General features: G+C 45.3%; 2 protein-coding genes across 2 annotated transcripts; both read left to right on the top strand.

The window, feature by feature from the left end:
• Positions 1 to 1,284: 1,284 nt before the first annotated feature.
• Positions 1,285 to 1,775, top strand: LOC138913003 (ubiquitin carboxyl-terminal hydrolase 17-like protein B). The gene is made up of 2 exons (XM_070215155.1): positions 1,285 to 1,370; positions 1,428 to 1,775. Exons 1-2 carry the CDS (start codon positions 1,344 to 1,346, stop codon positions 1,728 to 1,730), a joined length of 330 nt encoding a protein of 109 aa, XP_070071256.1. The 5' UTR covers positions 1,285 to 1,343; the 3' UTR covers positions 1,731 to 1,775.
• Positions 1,776 to 5,024: 3,249 nt separating this feature from the next.
• Positions 5,025 to 18,372, top strand: Dhc62B (Dynein heavy chain at 62B). Its single transcript, XM_017140888.3, has 10 exons — positions 5,025 to 6,315; positions 6,729 to 7,615; positions 7,672 to 7,852; positions 7,908 to 10,577; positions 10,631 to 10,945; positions 11,004 to 11,246; positions 11,299 to 12,387; positions 12,511 to 16,288; positions 16,348 to 16,667; positions 16,942 to 18,372. The coding sequence occupies exons 1-10, from the start codon at positions 5,134 to 5,136 to the stop codon at positions 18,169 to 18,171; spliced, it is 11,895 nt and encodes a 3,964-aa protein (XP_016996377.2). The 5' UTR covers positions 5,025 to 5,133; the 3' UTR covers positions 18,172 to 18,372.
• The last annotated feature ends 104 nt before the right edge of the window (positions 18,373 to 18,476 follow it).

Here is an 18,476-nt window from a genome sequence, read left to right as displayed (position 1 = left end):
ATACAAAGAAATCACCTTCTTTTATTAACTCGATGTGTGCTCCGTGGTTCTACCTACAAGCAGAAATTTAAAAGTTTGTAAAATTCCGTACAGAACGGCTGTAATCCCACTTTGAGTGATATTTTTAAGCGAAATAATATCGCTCACATAATAATCATTATTTCTGAGCGATATTTTTTTCGCTTACAAAATAATCATTAAATGGAGATTTTTATTTTTTCACTTTTCTATCGAGACTTTTAAGGCGAGAGAATTTAAAGCGCGTTTTGAAATCAAAGTAAAATAATGACATCCGATATTTCTAATACGCTCAGGACGTACGCGGATCTCTTCGAAAAGCCGCCATTCGACGGATCGCGCGCGGCAAGCCGGTTGGCAATGGCCCAAATACTTTTCCTTTTCGCGGAGCAGCTACTGCTACAAGAGGAGGAGGCTGCACGCCAGGAGCAGCAGTATTTTGTGGAGCATGGGGACGAAGGCCATCAGGACCTAGCCATTCTAGCTAATCAAATGGAAGACATTTCCGACACTGGTGCCGGTGCAGGACCGGATGCCATATCATCGATTCCGTCGAAAACAGACGCGCTGTCGGCGGATTCCGCCGACCAATACGCCAGCTACCGGCATCAGTGCACTAACTGTTCTCAAACATTCAGGAGCATAAACCAGAGAAATGAACACAGGGCGGGATGCAAGGAAATTAGCTGCGGGAAAACATTTCAGCCGGGCAAATGTATTGATGGGCACATGAAAAATTGCCCACAGAAGAGGCGAAATGCGGAGGAGGCCGAGATGGTGGCCGAGCATGGGAGCCACCAAACGGACCACTTTAGTAAGAGGTTAAAAAGGAATAAAATGGTCAATATGACGGAGTGTAAACACTGTCATGATGGTTTTAAAACTTCTGCAGGATTGATAAGCCATCAAAAGGCTTGCAAACCCAATTCTCGACCGTCACAAGGACCGGTATTCATAACCCCACCACAAGGAGCGATATCCATTTCTGGCCAACCTCGAGATGGTGGGATTTTCATCTGTGGAGGGCCAGCAGGAGGATTGCGCCGAGCTGCTGAGCTTTCTGTTCACCCACTTGTCAGAGGACGTGTCTCGACCGTTCATGTTCTGCAGAACGGAATTAATTACCTGCGATCACTGCCAACGGATCGCCAACGGATCTCCTTATAGAGATTTCATTATATACAGGAATGTCCTGAACACCCTCCAGCTGATGGTTCAAACCATGGATGACTCCGAATCGATTTCGAACCGAACTAAAAGCGGATAGTCATCCGGAAATATTGGTCTTAGTAATAAATAGATTTTCGTTTGATCACTCAAAAAATATGTCTCCTGTCACAATGCAAGATACGGTAAGATGTACAACAATACAATAATTTATGACTTTTTAAAGTAAATATTTTTTTTAGGTGTTCGTAAATTGCAACAGAAATCAAGAATTCTACAGCTTAAATGCTTTGATTATTCATAGTGGCTATAGTTTCACTAATGGTCACTACTTCGCCATTGTCCGGCACATGGACAATCCTAGCCTATGGTACCGGGCGGACGATGAACGGGTGACCGCCATGACGTGTAGATATGTCAGCTCGTTGAACGAGTCTGACACTCCCTACATGGCCTTTTTTATTAAAACGCCGAAAACGGAGCCACCGACGCCGCCTATGCCGCCTGTGGAACTAGAGGAAGTCGCAGACTTGCAGTCCACGTAATGATGTGATTTAAAATCAACAAATTTAATTAAAAGTACAATTACAATTAAAAATTGCAGGCTACCCCTAGTCAGTCGTGCCGCAACGACGTTTAGGGGGGTGCTCGCCACGATGGGGTTTGAGGCAAGTGTGGTGGAAGGTCAATTCGAGGATGAGGATGAGGTGTACCTCGCGGTCTACGAGGTCAGTAGGTTAATCTTGGTAGTCAACGGCTTCGACACATATTGCGGAACGCTCGACCTTGTTGCGAACGCAGCTAATTTCGATGCTTCCTTCTGCATAATGTTCGACGAATTGACAGCAGCCGCGTCGCTCACACAAACGGAGCGAAAGAGACCACCAACGACGCGAGCAGCGCTGCCTAGAGGTGCAGAAACATCGATGGAAACATCGATGCATCGATGTTTTTCCAAATTTTCAAAACATCGATGTTTTTTTGGACCATCGATGTTTTCAAATTATTATAATTATTTTTATTCCAGCAATGTTCAAAAAAAAATGGAGCCTTACAAGGAGCTTGCAAAAAAATTTTTGTGTATTCCTGCCACGTCCTGCGAGTCCGAACGAGCTGTTAGCAAGGCAGTCAAATAATTTCCGATCGCCGTACCCGTTTAAAGAGTAGCATCGTAGACCAACTTATGTTCATTAATAAGAATTATGATCTCATTTAATTTTTAAGTTTGTTTTTTATTTTTATTGAGATTTTTTAATTATATTTTAAATTATAAAGTTTTTTTGGAAAACATCGATGTTTCATTCGATGTTTTTTGAAAAACATCGAAAAATATCGATGTCTTCAAACCAGGGAACGAAAATAACTGTTATTGTAAATTTTTCATACAAAAAAATCACGCACTTAAAAGGGTCCTAAAAATTTTTTAAATACACCACAATTTTTATTAGCCATTGTAGTTTACAAATCCGTAATGATTTTTATTTTTTGATTTTTATAATAAAACTCAAAAAATAACTGTTATTTTTTGATTTTTATGAATAACAGTTATTCTATAACAGTTATCCTTGACATTTTTGAAAAAATGAAATAATTAAAAAAAACATGATACCCGTGCTTTTTATAACTTACTAAAAATTTGTTAAAAAAGGCAACCGCGCATATTTTATACCTATATTTTTTTAAAATTTTGTTTACCCACAAAATCGCCATAAATCAAGTTTGAGTTTTATTTTTGATCACGACGAATAACTGTTATTTGTCAACTTTTATTATAAAACTCAAAAAATAACAGTTATTCTTTGAGTTTTACTTTACAAATCAGACAATAACTGTTAAAGTGTGATTTTTAAAATAAAACTTATAACAGTTACGTTCCCTGCTTCAAACATCGATGTTTCTGCACCGCCAAAGTTTCCAGCAGCGCTGTCGCCGAAGTTTCCAGCAGCAAAGGCAGAATTAGGTCCCAGGAATCACGATCAGCAAAAGGGAGGCAGTCGAAAGTATGGATGTCGAAATATTTAAAAATATCGTATCGATGATATTTTTTATTTAAACAAAAAATCAAAATGATATTTGATATATTAGAAAAAAAATATCAGATATTTTTGATATTTTTTTATTTATAATTTTTTTAATTTAATTTAATTTAATTTAATTTAATTTAAACATTAACCCACATACGATCTTAAATTATATTTTTATAATTTGTAGTGTACATTTATTAATAAATTAAAGAAAACAATATTTATTTTAGCTTTCTTTTGCTTTTATTTATAATATTCAAGTCAAGTATTTAACGCGCATTTTTTTTTTTACCGCGTTTTCTTGAGTTCTAACGCTATGCTATGCATTTTTGCCGAAAAATAATTTTGGCACTGTTTGTGAATAGTCACTGTGAAGGAAGGAAGAAAAACAATTTTAAAAATTCCAAAACAATTCACAAAAAACTGATAAGTGTCCTAAAAATTAAGGACATAAGGTGTCTTTGGATCAAAAATGCATTGTAGAAGAAAATATTTTTATTTAATTTTTAAACGCTGTTCACAAATGAAGATTTTTAAACTTTGCTGTGACTTTAAAATTTTGAATGCGCCCACCTCCTCGTGTGGTTGAGTTAGATTGAATTTTCCAAAACGACCGTATAAAAGAGACATGTAACTATTTAATTCCGAAAAGATTACCAAAATTTGTTGACCACTCTTGAGGATATACCCCAAAAGACGAAGAAAATTTGTGATTTTCTTAAATTAAAGATACCGCAAATACCAGAGCTGATGGACTATAGGCGTAGTGGCAACTTATTCTTAGAAAAGCCTCACTAATCGAAATAAAATGGTGGCAGGCCTGGACACCGACCCATTCTTTTGCAGCGTACCGAAGAAGAATATTTTATAAATATATATAATAATATATGTATATTCTTAATCATTTAGCGCCAGTTTTAATTTATTTTATATTTTATTTAGATGTTCGCTTATAAGTACAGGTACAAGGTAGCAACGTACGCATTACAAACCTATCTGCTAACTGCCCAACATAATTATAAACTAAATTTGACGCTCACATTAAGTGTAATATTAAAGAAATTGCACGAGTTAAATTTAAAAAAATATTGAATTGCTATTATATCGGATAACGCAGCTAATAATACACAAATAGTGGATTATGGGACTTATTCCATAACCAACGGGTTGCAAATAAAAATAATATAGATTTTTTAATGCTTCAATTATATTCGAAAAACTGTACAAAGAATAATTTTTCTGCACACAGAGAAAATTATCAAAAGTTTTATGCGCAAAATAAGGGGTGAAACATTTTAAAAAGTAAAACGCTTCATACAAATTTTTTTTTACTTTGCATTTTTAAAACGTTTTCGTTTTTATTTTTAAAACGTTTTTATATGAAAACGGCACCTAAAACGTTGTATAATTTTCTCTGTGCATTTATGTCTAAATTTATGAATATTCAAAGACCAATAAGACCAAAATCTTTCCTGAAAAAAACTATATCGGAAATGGAAAATATTTACAAAGTCGCACTAAGGTTCTTTGAAATTTTACCAGAAGGTAACTTTTCCTTAGCTTTGCCAAAAATGACACGTTGGAATTTGTGGACCGTAAAAAGCTATGAAAAAATGTGTCTACTTTAGCTTCATTCGAATATCATTCAAATCTATCTATTAGAAAAAACGGAATGAGCTTTGGCCGCGGTCCACTGTCCATTCCATTTATCGCCATCAATCAATAAATAAAAATGAACTTTCACATGGCTAATAGTCCTCCTCCAAGGTCATCGAACCGGAAACAAACAACCTCCTTCCCCAGGGAAACAAACAAAATAAACAAACACAACAAGTCGCCTTAGCAACAATTACCATCGGAGAATTGGAAAACTTCCTGGAATCCCTGCACTTTCAAATCCCAAACCAAAGAAGGCGCGCCGACCATGTACACCAAGAAGCTGGAGCGGATGCACCGCCCGGCCTCGGACATCACCAAGTACGACAATGAGCCGTATATGAAGAACCCGCTGCTGAAGTTCCGCATCAGCGAGGTCCACGAAAGGCGGCACTATCAGTTCCTCAAGCAAAAGGCGGCGGATGTCAAGGTGCGGGTGGCCCGCCAGCAATATCAGCCGGAGCCGGACATGCGCCTCCTGCCGCAGAGCCACTACGAGGACAACCTGCGGCGGGAGGTGAGGAAGATAGTGGTTCCCCCGATGCTGCGTCGCACCGAGGCCAAGATCCTGAGCTTCGCCTCGGAGCGGCTGAAGAACAAGTACCCGGAACTGGTGCAGGCCTACATGGCGGATGTCCACGAGGAGTTCAATCGGCTGATGAAGGTCTACAGCATGAAGAACATCCTGCGACATCCGGAATTCTCCGACGAGGATCCGGCTCAGTTTGAGCTTCCCCATCCGGATATTGGCTTTAGGAGACCAGGTCGCACTCAGAACTACACAAACTTCCTGGAGAACCGGCGGCGCATCGCCCAGAAGCTACTGATCCTCCAGCAGCCACTGAGGGCCATCTTGAACATATCCGTGGGGGAGCTACCCAATCTCGCCTGCGTTTTTCACTACGTTTTGGCCACCGGTGCCATGCAACAGCAGCTGGGATTGGGTGGACGGGAGGCACTGTCCTACAAGTTCTACCGCAAGTACATCCAGAACCAACTGGACAAGGTGAACACCTTCCTCCGGTGGACCTGGTATCCCAAGGTGGTTCTCGTTCTACGAAAGCTAATGCGCAAGCGCGTGATGCCGATGAGCACTTGGAAGCGGGCCTGGAACGCTCTGGAGGGTCTGATGAACCGCGAGATGACCAACATGAAGATCCGCACTTTCGAGGAGATGTACCGGATGTGCAGTCACCCGCGCACAATGCCCATGCTGCGAATGTCGTTGGAGTGGGCCGAGTTCTCCAGTGACCTGGATACCCGTCCTAATGTGTGGGCTATTCTGAGAACCTTTGCAGAGATTGCCACCGAGATATCGATGGTGGGTTACCGCATGGAGCCACTGCAGCCACAGGTCCAGACACTCACCTCCATGGCCATGTATGCAAAGGTGAACGATTACCTGAAGATCGAGATGAATGAGAACTACCTAAAGGACGTGATTGATAAGGTGGGTATAAGATGTATAGAATAAAACCCATGATCATATATATGATACTATTTTTCATATCTGTTTCAAAATCGGATCTAATTTAAATTCAATTTAGAGAGTATTTTTGTCTTGATTACAAGAACGTATATTCTCGAATAATAAAAATATGAATTTTAAGCTTGAAATTTTTCAAAATTTTAATCTTGGCTTATTTCTGTTCATAGTTCTCGTATAGAGAAACTGTCTTCATATCTGTTTCAAGATCGTTTCTATTCGAAAATGAAATTAGAGGGTATTTTCGCCTTGATTACAAGAACGTTTATTCTCGGATAATAAGAATTCTTAGCTTAAAACTTTTCGAAATTTTAATCTTGGCTTCATAGTTTTTCTGAGATTGTTAATCCCCTAATGAATAATAATATTATCCATAGGTTCAAGACATTATCTTGCGCACATATCAGGAGGTAATCCAGTATATCGAGGGCTTCCGGGAAAAGTACTATGCGCTTTACTCCTGGCAGGAACGAGATGCCCTTAACCAGTTTCTGTCCGAACCTCATGAGTTTGAGGAGTACTTTGCTCGAATCGACATGTACTATGGTTTTATTCAAATGCTGCGAAGTGAACCTGGAACGGAGTACTTTGTGATGGCCGTAATCCACAACGAGCCAGCTGTAAATGGCCTCCGAAGTCTGGCCGAGAATCTGATTGACGAGATCACCACAATTATCATAAGGGAGCACATCAAAGCAGAGGTGGAGATCTGCGATGAGTTCGAGAAGATCAAGTACCGGGCGCTGGAGATCCCGAAATCTACAGAGGAGCTTCTGGAAAGTGCTGAATACATGATCCACGTGAAGAAGGATAAGATCGCCGAGTTGACCGATCGGATACAGTATTGCCTTCAAGTGGGCACCAATATCGTTGAGCTCACGGAAATGTCCAAATACCACTTTGACCTCACCATCAAGACGATCAATTGGATCAAGGACATAAACGACATTTGCGACTATAATGCCTCGCAGCAGGAGCAATTTAAGTTTACATTCGAGGAGCATTTGCAGGAGGTCATCAAGAAACTAAACACGGACATTGATGACCTGCTGCCCAAACTGGCCGTCATTGACGATATGAGTCGACCGGACAAGTTTCGTGATAGCTATATAATCCTACAGAACTTTATAGACCAACTAAAGACCTTCGACGACTATGTAGCTTGGATCAACAAGGAAGAGAAGCTCTTCAAGATTGCCCAAACGGAGTATCCCAAACTGGAGATCATCAAAACGTTTGTGTATCCCTTTGCCGAGCTTATGAAGTGGGTATCCTATATATATATCCTATACTTAAACTTAAAACATATCTTAACTTCAGATGCTGCATTGAGTGGCAGCGTTACTTGAGCGTTTGGAACGATGGTCCCTTCGAGTACCTGGAACCGCATTTCGTGGAGAGAACTACTGACGATTACCTCAAGGAGTTCCAGAAGAATCAAAAGTATTACAGGGTCAAGATCAAACAGGATCTTATTGACAATCCCGTGTGCAAGTTCAAGGTGAGATCACTTGGCTTAGAAATTCTTTAAGAGATATAATAAATTATTTCTGCAGGGTCAAACAGAAGATCCCGATCCTGCCAAGCACCCAGTGCCTCTGCGTCTCTGCACCTCGATGATCCAGTCGATCAAGGACTTCACTACTGGAGTCTTTATAGTAAACACCATGTGCAATCCTGCTCTGCGCAAGCGTCACTGGAAGGAGATGTCCGAGATCGCGGGGTGGGATGTCACGCCCGATGCGGGAACCACTCTTCGGAAGATTCTCAACTCCGGTTTGGACCCCATTCTCGATCAATTTGAGATCATTAGCATTGGAGCGAATAAGGAATTGCAGCTGTGGAATGCCTTGCAAGCGATGATTAAGGAGTGGGAGACCAGGGTGTTTCCCTATGGTCCTTACAAGGAAACTGGCGTGCAGATCCTGAGTAGCTTAGATGACATTCAAGCCTTACTCGATGACCACATCCTCAAAACACTAGTCATGCGAGGATCAGCTTTTATGAAGCCCTGCGAGGAGGAGGTGCGGGCGTGGTACGAGAAGATCATGCGGGTGAATGAGACACTGGATCAGTGGGGCAAGGTGCAGGCCAACTACCTCTACCTGCTGCCCATCTTCTCATCCAAGGACATTGTGGCACAGATGCCGGAGGAAGGTCGTCTCTTTGTCATCGTGGAGCAGACCTACACCAGGAATATGGGTTTGGTGCTTCGCCAGCCACTGGTAATGGAAACTGCTCCCGTTTCGGGTCTGCTAGAGTCTTTGCAGAAAGCCAATGAGCTCCTGGAGGACATAGCCACCGGTGTGAGTAACTACCTAGAGAAGAAGCGACTGTACTTCCCTCGCTTCTTCTTCCTCGCCAACGATGAAATGCTGGAGATCCTCTCGGAGACAAAGGACCCCCTGCGTGTTCTGCCCCATCTGAGCAAATGCTTCGAGGGCATCAATAGCCTGGAGTTCGATGCGGCCAAGAATGTGCTGGCCATGATTAGTAGTGACAAGGAGTCGATAGAGTTTATTGAACAGGTTTCTACAGCGGCGGCTGGAGGAAGTGTGGAGAAGTGGCTAATTGGAGTGGAGGACGAGATGCTTAAGGCGGTGCGGTATCAGAACGAGCTATCTTTTGCCCACTACCCCAAGGTTAAGAGACACGAGTGGGTTTTGGAGTGGCCCCAGATGACGGTGCTAGCCATCTCACAGGTCTACTGGGCCTCCCGCGTCCATGGATGCCTACGTCGCACCTTCGGCGGCAACATGACCGTTATGCAGAACTTCTTCCAGGAGTTGTCCAAGGAGCTCAATGATATTGTAACCTTGGTTCGTTCGCCCAAGATCAGTAACCTTAACAGGATAACTATAAAGTCCTTGATTGTCATTGATGTACATGCCAAGGATGTGTCCGAAGATCTGATCAAGAACAAGGTCAGCAGTGAGTTCGACTTCCAGTGGTTGGCTCAGATGAGATACTATTGGGAGGATGACAAGACCTGGGTGCGAATCATCAATGCCACTGTTCCCTTTGCGAATGAGTATCTGGGTAACTCTGATCGCCTGGTGATCACCCCACTCACAGATCGCTGTTATCGCACTCTCGTGGGAGCCTATCAACTCCATTTGAATGGAGCTCCCGAAGGACCCGCTGGAACAGGGAAGACGGAGACCACCAAAGATCTGGCCAAAGCTCTAGCTGTTCAGTGTAAGGTGTTCAATTGCTCCGATGGTCTGGACTACAAGGCAATGGGCAAGTTCTTCAAGGGATTAGCCTCCTGCGGCGCTTGGGCCTGCTTTGATGAGTTTAACCGAATCGAATTGGAGGTTCTTTCCGTGGTGGCTCAACAGATTCTTCTCATCATCCAGGCTGTTCGGAGTAATGCCACCAAGTTCATGTTCGAGGGAACCGAGTTAACCCTCAATCCTGCCTGCTACGTTTGCATCACCATGAATCCAGGTTATGCCGGTCGTTCCGAATTGCCGGATAATTTGAAGGTGCTCTTTCGTTCTGTGGCCATGATGGTGCCGGATTACGCAATGATTGGAGAGATCTCCTTGTATTCCTATGGCTTTGTGGATGCTCGCAAGTTGGCTGTGAAGATTGTGACCACCTATCGACTCTGCTCGGAACAGCTGTCCAGCCAGAATCACTATGATTATGGAATGCGAGCCGTGAAGACGGTGCTCTCCGCCTGCGGAAATATTAAGAAGCAGTTTCCGGATGAAGTGGAGGATATCTTGTTGCTACGAAGTTTGATAGACGTGAATCTTCCCAAGTTTCTCTCCTTCGATGTTCCCCTGTTCGAGGGAATCATCTCGGATATCTTTCCAGGAATTAAGCTACCTCATATAGACTACTCCCTGGTGGAAACCGAGTTCAAACGCGTCTGTTTGGAGGAGGTTCTGGAGCCAGCTCCCAGTTTTCTACTGAAGGTCATTCAGACGTACGAAATGATTATCGTGAGACATGGATTCATGCTGGTGGGCGAACCGCTAGCTGGGAAATCCAAGACGCTCCAGGTGCTCGCGAAGGTCCTGTCCGCTTTGAAGATTAAGGCTCCTCAGAAAAGTAGCTACTTTCAGCACGTCCAAATGGGCATTATGAACCCAAAGTCCATTACAATGAATCAACTTTATGGCTCCTTTGATCCTATTTCTTATGAATGGACAGATGGCCTGGTGGCCAAGATCTTTCGTGACTTTGCCATGACGCCCACGCCGGATAGGAAGTGGGTGAGTCCTTGAAATATTGCTTTTAAATCTATTATTAAACTAAATATTCATAGGTCATCTTTGATGGACCTGTGGATGCCGTTTGGATTGAGAACATGAATACGGTTTTGGACGACAACAAGAAGCTGTGTCTGACCAGCGGTGAAGTGATTACCATGAGCAACGAAATGTCCATGGTGTTTGAGGTAATGGATCTGGCTCAGGCTTCCCCGGCTACAGTTTCCCGTTGTGGAATGATCTACATGGAGCCTTCCACCCTGGGATGGCGGGCTTTTGCAAAAAGCTGGCTAAAGAAGGCTGATCCTCGATGGGCGGACGAAGAGGGCGTGGCATATGTGATGGCCCTGCTCCAGTGGCTTCTTCCCCCAGTAAGTTAGCACTACTGATATCACTTCAATCTTATAACCTACGGTTTCTTTATTTCAGAGCCAAACTTTTGTGCGTCGATACTGCAGTCAGTTTATCAAACCCGGGGAGTTTAATTGCATGAGGACCACCTTTGATCTGTTTGACATGCAGATTGCGGAGGCAATTGAGGAGAATCCGGAGGACTACCAGAAGTATCTACAGAGCTACTTCCAGGCCGCCATGCTGTTCGCTTTGAGTTGGGGAGTGGGTGGAGTGCTGGACACAGCTTCGCGGGAGAAGTATGATGTGTTCTTGAAGAAGGTAGGATTAATCTTCTTATCATATATGTATAAATCCCTATGTGTCACTTTAGCTTTGGGACAGCGATCCTCCGCCGCCGGAACCCCTAGGCAAGATGGAGATAACTCCACCCACCGAGGGTCTACTAGTGGACTATGTCTTCCTCTACAAACAACGTGGAGCCTGGCGTTATTGGCCTGATCTGGCCAAACGCATGGATGTGGAGGAAACCAAGACGGGGGTGATAGTGCCCACGGTGGATACAGCGAGGTATATTCATCTACTCAAGATGCATGTGGATCACAAGAAAAGAATGCTGCTCGTAGGACCAACGGGCACAGGAAAGACGGTCTACATACAGAACTACCTGATGAACAAGCTGGACAAGGAGGTGTTCGAGACGGGATTCATCACCTTCACGGTGATGATCTCGGCCAATCAGTGCCAGGAGCTGCTCATTTCGAAGTTGCAGAAGTGGAAGCGAGGCATCTACGGTCCACCGAAGGGAATGCAGAGTGTGCTCTTCGTGGACGACATGAATATGCCGGTGAAGGAGGTCTATGGAGCCCAACCACCTCTCGAGCTATTGCGTCAGTTCTTCGACTACGGACATGTCTATGATTTAAAGGATAGCTCGAAAATTTATATCCACAACGTACTGATCATGGCCGCATGTGGTCTGCCCGGCGGAAGTCGCCAGGATGTCTATGCTAGATTCCTGAATCACTTTAATGTGTATTCGATTAACACCTTTAGCGATGATAGTATGTTCCGTATCTTCTTGAATGTGGCACTGAATGGCTTCCGTCGTGCTGGCCATGGACAGGATGTCTTCGTAGTGGCAAACCAGATAGTTTCAGGAACTCAATCCATCTACAATACCATTTGTAAGGAAATAAGAGCAACGCCTGCAAAGTCCCATTACATATTTAACCTGCGGGACATTTCCCGCGTCGTGACCGGATGCACCTTGGTCCGAAAGGAGTCGGTGACGGACAAGAAGATCTTCGTGCGCGTCTGGTATCACGAGGCCATGCGGGTCTTCTACGATCGCCTCGTGGACGACGTGGATCGCAAGTGGATGTTTGATAAACTAAACGATTGTCTCAAGGTTAATTTCAAGGACAAGGTGGAAAACGTCTTCGAGAGATACTGTGTGCAGGTGAGCTGGTTTAGTTTCTTTCACTTTCTCTCAAGAATTCGCGGTCTATTTAGTTCAGTTGGTTGATGCTGAAGAATTCGCGGAATTGGAATTCTTTGACTAATCAGATTTACTCTCTTCCAGGGACAAGACGAGCAGGTGTTCACCATGGAGGCGGCCAGCAATATCCTGTTTGGCGTTTACTTTGACGAAGATAGTGTTCCTGATGAACGACGCTACGAGGAGGTGCCCAGTGTGGAGGTCTTCCTGAATCTGGCACTGACCAGTCTGGAAGACTACAACTCAACGCGTCGCAACAAGATGGACATCACCCTGTTCACCTTTGCCCTTCAGCATCTGAATCGTATATGTCGCATTATCTCGATTCAAGGAGCGAGTGCCCTAATCATTGGGTTGGGTGGTTCAGGACGTCAGTCCCTCACCAAACTGGCCACCAATATGGTGCAGACGTCGTTCTTCCAGCCGGAGATTACCAAGAACTATGGGGCAAACGATTGGCATGATGACATCAAGGCGATCCTGAAGGAGGCGGGTGGAATGAACAAACATACCACCTTCCTGATAACCGAGAACCAGATCAAAATGGAGCTCTTCCTGCAGGACATCGATTGTCTGCTTAACCAGGGCGAGGTGCCCAATATTTTCCCCATCGACGAGAAGCAGGAGGTCCTGGAGATGGTGCGTCTGGCTGCCCAGGGAGGCAATCGCAACATTGACGTCTCAGCGCTGCAGGTCTTCTCCTTCTTCGTGGACCGCTGTAAGCAGAAGCTTCACATGATCTTGAGCTTCTCGCCCATTGGAGATGCCTTAAGGACGAGGGTTCGCCTGTATCCTTCGCTTGTAAACTGCTGCACCATCGATTGGTATGACAGTTGGCCCGAGGAGGCGCTCCACATGATTGCCAAGATGTCGCTGGTGGATGTGAATGTTCCTAATGAGGATATCAAGGTGGCTATCATGGATACCTGTCAGTATTTCCATACTACAGCTGCGAAGGCTACCCGCTCCTTTTGTCAAATGACAGGGAGGCATATCTACCAGACTAATGCCTCTTTCATAGAGCTCATACGCTCCTTCCAAACGCTCATCTACCGAAAGCAGAGTGAAACGATGCTGGCCAAGATGAGGTACATTGGGGGATTGGATACCCTGGCCCAAGCAGCAGCTGCTATTTCTATAATGCAGAGAGATCTAAATGCTTTGCAGCCCAAATTAGTTGCCCTGGCGGAGGCTTCCCGCAAAATGATGCTGGAGATTAATAAGGAAACTCTAGCCGCCAGTGCCGCCGCTGAGCAAGTGAAACGGGATGAGGAGGTGGCATCCGTTCAGGCGGAAGCTGCGCAGGTGCTCAAGCAGGATTGTGAAAGGGATTTAGCGAAAGCCATTCCTGTCCTGGAAGATGCCCTGGCTGCCTTGAATACCCTGAAACCAGCGGACATTACCCTCGTGAAGTCCATGAAGAATCCACCGCCTGTCATTAAACTCGTTATGGCTGCCGTTTGTGTGATTAAAGGAATCCCTCCAGAACGCATTCCAGATCCATCTTCCGGGAAAATGGTGCAAGATTACTGGGGACCCAGTAAGCGGCTCTTGGGAGAGATGAACTTCCTGCCTGCTCTTAAAGAGTTCGATAAAGATAATATCCCCGCCGATATTATCAAGCGGATTCGTAAAGAATTCATTCCCAACAAGGACTTTGATCCCAAGGTTGTGGCCAAGGCCTCGAGTGCGGCAAAGGGTCTGTGCCAGTGGATCATCGCCATGGACATGTACGACGAGGTGGCCAAGGTGGTGGCGCCCAAGAAGGCCAAGTTGGCCGGCGCCGAGAAGGAGTACGCCGACACCATGGAGTTCCTGGCCCAGAAAAGGGCCTTGGCCTTGGCGCTTGAGGAGAAGGTGGCCCAGTTGAACATCGAATTGGACAAGGCGAATGTGGAGATGCAAAAGACCGAGGATCATGCCGAGAGTTGTAGGAATAAGTTGCTCCGAGCGGAGGCTCTAATTGGAGGATTGGGTGGTGAGAAGTCGCGATGGAACAAGGCGGCGGAGGATCTCCAAGAGCTATATGACCATCTCCCCGGTGATGTTTTGATTTCCTGTGGTATCATAGCCTACCTGTCAGCTGTTAATCTTCAGTATCGATCGGAGTGTGTGAAGGATTGGTTCAAGAAGGTTACTGATTTGAAGATACCCTGTTCTGCACACTACTCCATCACAGATGTACTCGGTCTAGAGGTCACCATCCAAAACTGGCAACTAGATGGTCTTCCCAATGATGAGTTCTCCAGCGAGAATGCCATTATATCTTCCAATTCCAGTCGGTATAGCTTGTTCATTGATCCACAGGCTCAGGCAAATAATTGGTTAAAGAACATGGAGCGAAAGAACCGGCTAAACTGTGTGAAGTTCAATCAGAGCAACTACATGAAGGTGATTGCCGAGGCCCTGGAATACGGAACACCTGTAATAATAGAGAACGTGCAGGAGGAACTGGAGGTTCCCCTGGATCCCATCCTGATGCGACAGACCTTCATTCAGGGCGGGATTAAGCACATCAGCTTGGGCGAGGCAGTGGTTCCAGTTAACCCAAACTTCCGCCTCTACATGACCTGCAATCTGCGCAATCCTCACTTTCTACCCGAGACTTTTAACAAGGTCACAGTCATCAACTTTGCCCTGACCCAGAATGCCCTGATGGATCAGTTGCTCAGCATTGTGGTGGCCAAGGAGCGACCTGATCTCCAGGAGCTGAGGATCACTCTAACCACCGAGGCGGCGGCCAATAAGGGAGCTCTGCGGGATGCGGAGAACATGATCCTGAAGACGTTGAGCGCGGGCGGGGACATCCTCGAGAACGAGGGGGCCATTCAGATCCTGGCAGATTCAAAAGGACTCTCCAAGGACATTGTGGAGAAGCAGGAGGCGGCCAAGGAAACGGTGGCCAAGATTGAGGCGTTCCGGTTGAACTACAAACCCGTGGCGGCGCATTCCTCCATACTCTACTACTCAATCACTGATCTGCCCAACATTGATCCCATGTACCAGTTCTCCTTGAATTGGTACATCAATCTTTATATGTACTCCATTGAGACGGCTAATAAGTCGAAGGATCTGCCGCGACGCATCAAGTTCCTGGTGGATGGCTTCACCCGGAATCTATACAACAACGTTTGTCGCTCTATTTTCGAGAAGGATAAGCTGCTCTACTCCTTTATCCTCACCGCTAGGATTTTACTAGGCACTGGTCAGGTGGAAATGCGACACTTTGCCCATTTGGTCACCAATGCCAAGGAGTCCACCAGTCTGCCACCCAATCCCGATCCCAGTTGGATAACGGAGACCGTGTGGTTAAATGTCCTCCGCCTGGAGGAGCTCAAGGAGCTGCGTGGCATTGTGGAGCACTTCAAGAGTCATCTGCCCGCTTGGCAGGCGATCTACGATCACTTTTCGCCGGAGAAGCAACCATTGCCTCCGCCTTGGCAGGATAAGACCACCGCCTTCGAGAAGATCATTGTGTTGAAAGCTCTAAGACCCGATTCAGTTTTCCTGGCGGTGCGCATCTTCATCGCCGAGTGCATCGGAGATCAGTATGTAACGCCACCGGAGTTTGATATTTCCAAATCCTATGCTGATTCCACGGCACTCACTCCGTTGGTTTTTATACTCTCACCTGGAGCGGATCCACTGGGATCCCTGCTGGCCTTTGCGGAGAAGATGGGCCAGGAGGAGACCTTCCAGAGCATCTCACTGGGTCAGGGACAGGGTCCCATTGCCACGGCTTTGATCAAAAACGCCCAGGAGATGGGCTATTGGGTTTGCCTGCAGAATTGTCACTTGGCTGCTTCGTGGATGCCCTACTTGGAGTACCTCTGGGAGAATATGGACACCTTCAATACCACACGTGAGTTGATATATTCCTAATAACTTAAAAATGTTTAATTCCAATTCCCTCTCCTTCAGCCAACTTCCGTATTTGGCTAACCGCTTATCCCACGCCCCAATTCCCGGTGACCATTCTCCAAAACGGCGTCAAGATGACCAATGAACCGCCCACTGGACTCAAGGAGAACCTCATGCGATCTTATAACTCTGAACCCATTAACGACTATGAGTTTTATACGGGTTGTGCCAAGCAGGATCGCGCTTTTACCCGATTGCTCTATGGTATTTGCTTTTTCCATGCGGTGGTTCAGGAACGGAGGAAGTACGGCCCATTGGGTTGGAACATTGCCTATGGATTCAACGAGTCCGATCTGCAGATCTCTGTGCTGCAACTAAGTGTAAGTTGGTAATAGGGCACCAAATGGGTATACAAAGTGGGTCTGTTGAAAAAACCCGAATGAACTGCAAGGAAGATAACAATTTTACAAAAACGCGAATTCTTTAGAACATTCGAACCCTAGTTAGTCCTAAATAGGTATTCAAAGTGGGTTTGTTGCGAAAAACACGAATGAAATGCAAAAAAGAGAACAATTTTACAAAAGCGCGAATTCTTTAGATCAGTCGAACCCTAGTTAGTGCTATAATAGTAATATAATCCTTCTCTCTTTTTAGATGCTGCTGAATCAGTATGATCATGTGCCCTACGATGCCATCTCGTATTTGACCAGCGAGTGCAACTACGGAGGTCGAGTCACGGACAACTGGGATCGCAGGTTGATCGTGACGATCCTGGCGGACTTTTGCAATCCCCAGGCGGTGTCGGATAACCGTTATAGGTTCGCCAGCGACGATCGCTACATCCTGCCTAGGAAAACAGAGCATCGAGAGATCCTGAGGTATTTGGATGAGAATCTTCCCTCACTGGCGCCACCGGAAGTCTATGGTCTGCATGCCAACTCTGGAATAACCCGAGATTTACAGACCACTAAAACCCTGCTCGATTCGATGATCCTTTTGCTGGGCAGCGAGGCAGCGGGATCCGCAGGAGCAGGAGTAAGTGTAGAGCAGGTAATCCTGGACACAATCAAGCAGATCGAAAAGGAGATGCCTCCCGATATGGACATTGAGGCGGCGGCTGAGAAATACCCAGTGGATTACAACGAATCCATGAACACCGTGGTGGTGCAGGAGATGGAGCGCTTCCTCAAGTTGCAGAAGGAGATTCGAGGCACCTGTCGGGATCTGGCCATGGGTATTAAAGGCATCATCGTGATGACACCCGATCTGGAGAACGTAATGACTGCAATGAAGTTCAATCGCATTCCCACCAAGTGGATGTCTAAATCGTATCCTTGCCTAAAACCCTTGGGATCCTATGTTCAGGATCTTTACAAGCGACTGAATTGGCTGCACGACTGGCATCATCATGGAAAGCCTCCAACCTTCTGGCTGTCCGGATTCTTCTTCACACAGGCTTTCCTCACCGGTGCCATGCAGAATTTTGCAAGAAAGTATAAGATCCCTATTGATACCTTGACCTTTGACTACGATGTGCTGAAGGTTGAGACGAAGGCGTCGCCACCGGATGATGGGGTGTACTGTAATGGTCTCTTTTTGGAGGGCGCCCGGTGGGAGTGGCGAGAGAACATTCTGGTGGAGCAGTTTCCCAAGGTGCTCATCTATGCCATGCCGGTGATCTTCTTCAGGCCAGTGGGTCTGGTTGATGTGGTCGAGGGTTCGCGATACCGTTGTCCCCTCTACAAGACCGGCGAACGCAAGGGCACCCTCTCCACAACGGGACACTCCACCAACTACGTGGTTCCACTGCTGCTAAACACCCATATCAAGGCCTCCCACTGGGTCAAGCGGAGCGTCGCTCTCATCTGCCAGACCAGCGACTAAGGGCCTTCGGGACCCTTCTTATTGTTAGAGTTCATTAAATTATTTTTATATTGTGTACCATTTTCTACCAGCTTTTTTAAACATTTTCTAGATATATGTTTTAAGCATACCAGTATTCCATATTGAAACAATATTCATAATACGATATTAAAGTATACAATTTAGAATATAAGCATATTTTTAAAAATAATTGAAGGTGTGAAAATATGGTCCGATTGTAACATTTTCTATTCAAGCCATTACAATTAGACAATCCAAGAACTGAAAATAGTAAATGAGCTAAGAAAAAAATAAATATTAATTGG

Source organism: Drosophila takahashii, chromosome 3L, assembly GCF_030179915.1.
Source record: "Drosophila takahashii strain IR98-3 E-12201 chromosome 3L, DtakHiC1v2, whole genome shotgun sequence".
Taxonomy (NCBI): domain Eukaryota; kingdom Metazoa; phylum Arthropoda; class Insecta; order Diptera; family Drosophilidae; genus Drosophila; species Drosophila takahashii.
Note: the sequence above shows the minus strand (reverse complement) of the source record. Positions and strands in the feature narration are given on the sequence as shown.

Excerpts from the sequence above, each read along its gene's own strand:
- LOC138913003 (XM_070215155.1), top strand. The coding sequence starts at position 1,344 with ATGTCTCCTGTCACAATGCAAGATACG. Across the intron at positions 1,371-1,427 it reads CTGTCACAATGCAAGATACG|GTGTTCGTAAATTGCAACAG; the intron begins GTAAGATGTACA and ends TATTTTTTTTAG.
- Dhc62B (XM_017140888.3), top strand. The coding sequence starts at position 5,134 with ATGTACACCAAGAAGCTGGAGCGGATGCACCGCCCGGCCTCGGACATC. Across the intron at positions 7,853-7,907 it reads ATCCCGTGTGCAAGTTCAAG|GGTCAAACAGAAGATCCCGA; the intron begins GTGAGATCACTT and ends TTATTTCTGCAG. Across the intron at positions 16,289-16,347 it reads GGACACCTTCAATACCACAC|CCAACTTCCGTATTTGGCTA; the intron begins GTGAGTTGATAT and ends CCTCTCCTTCAG.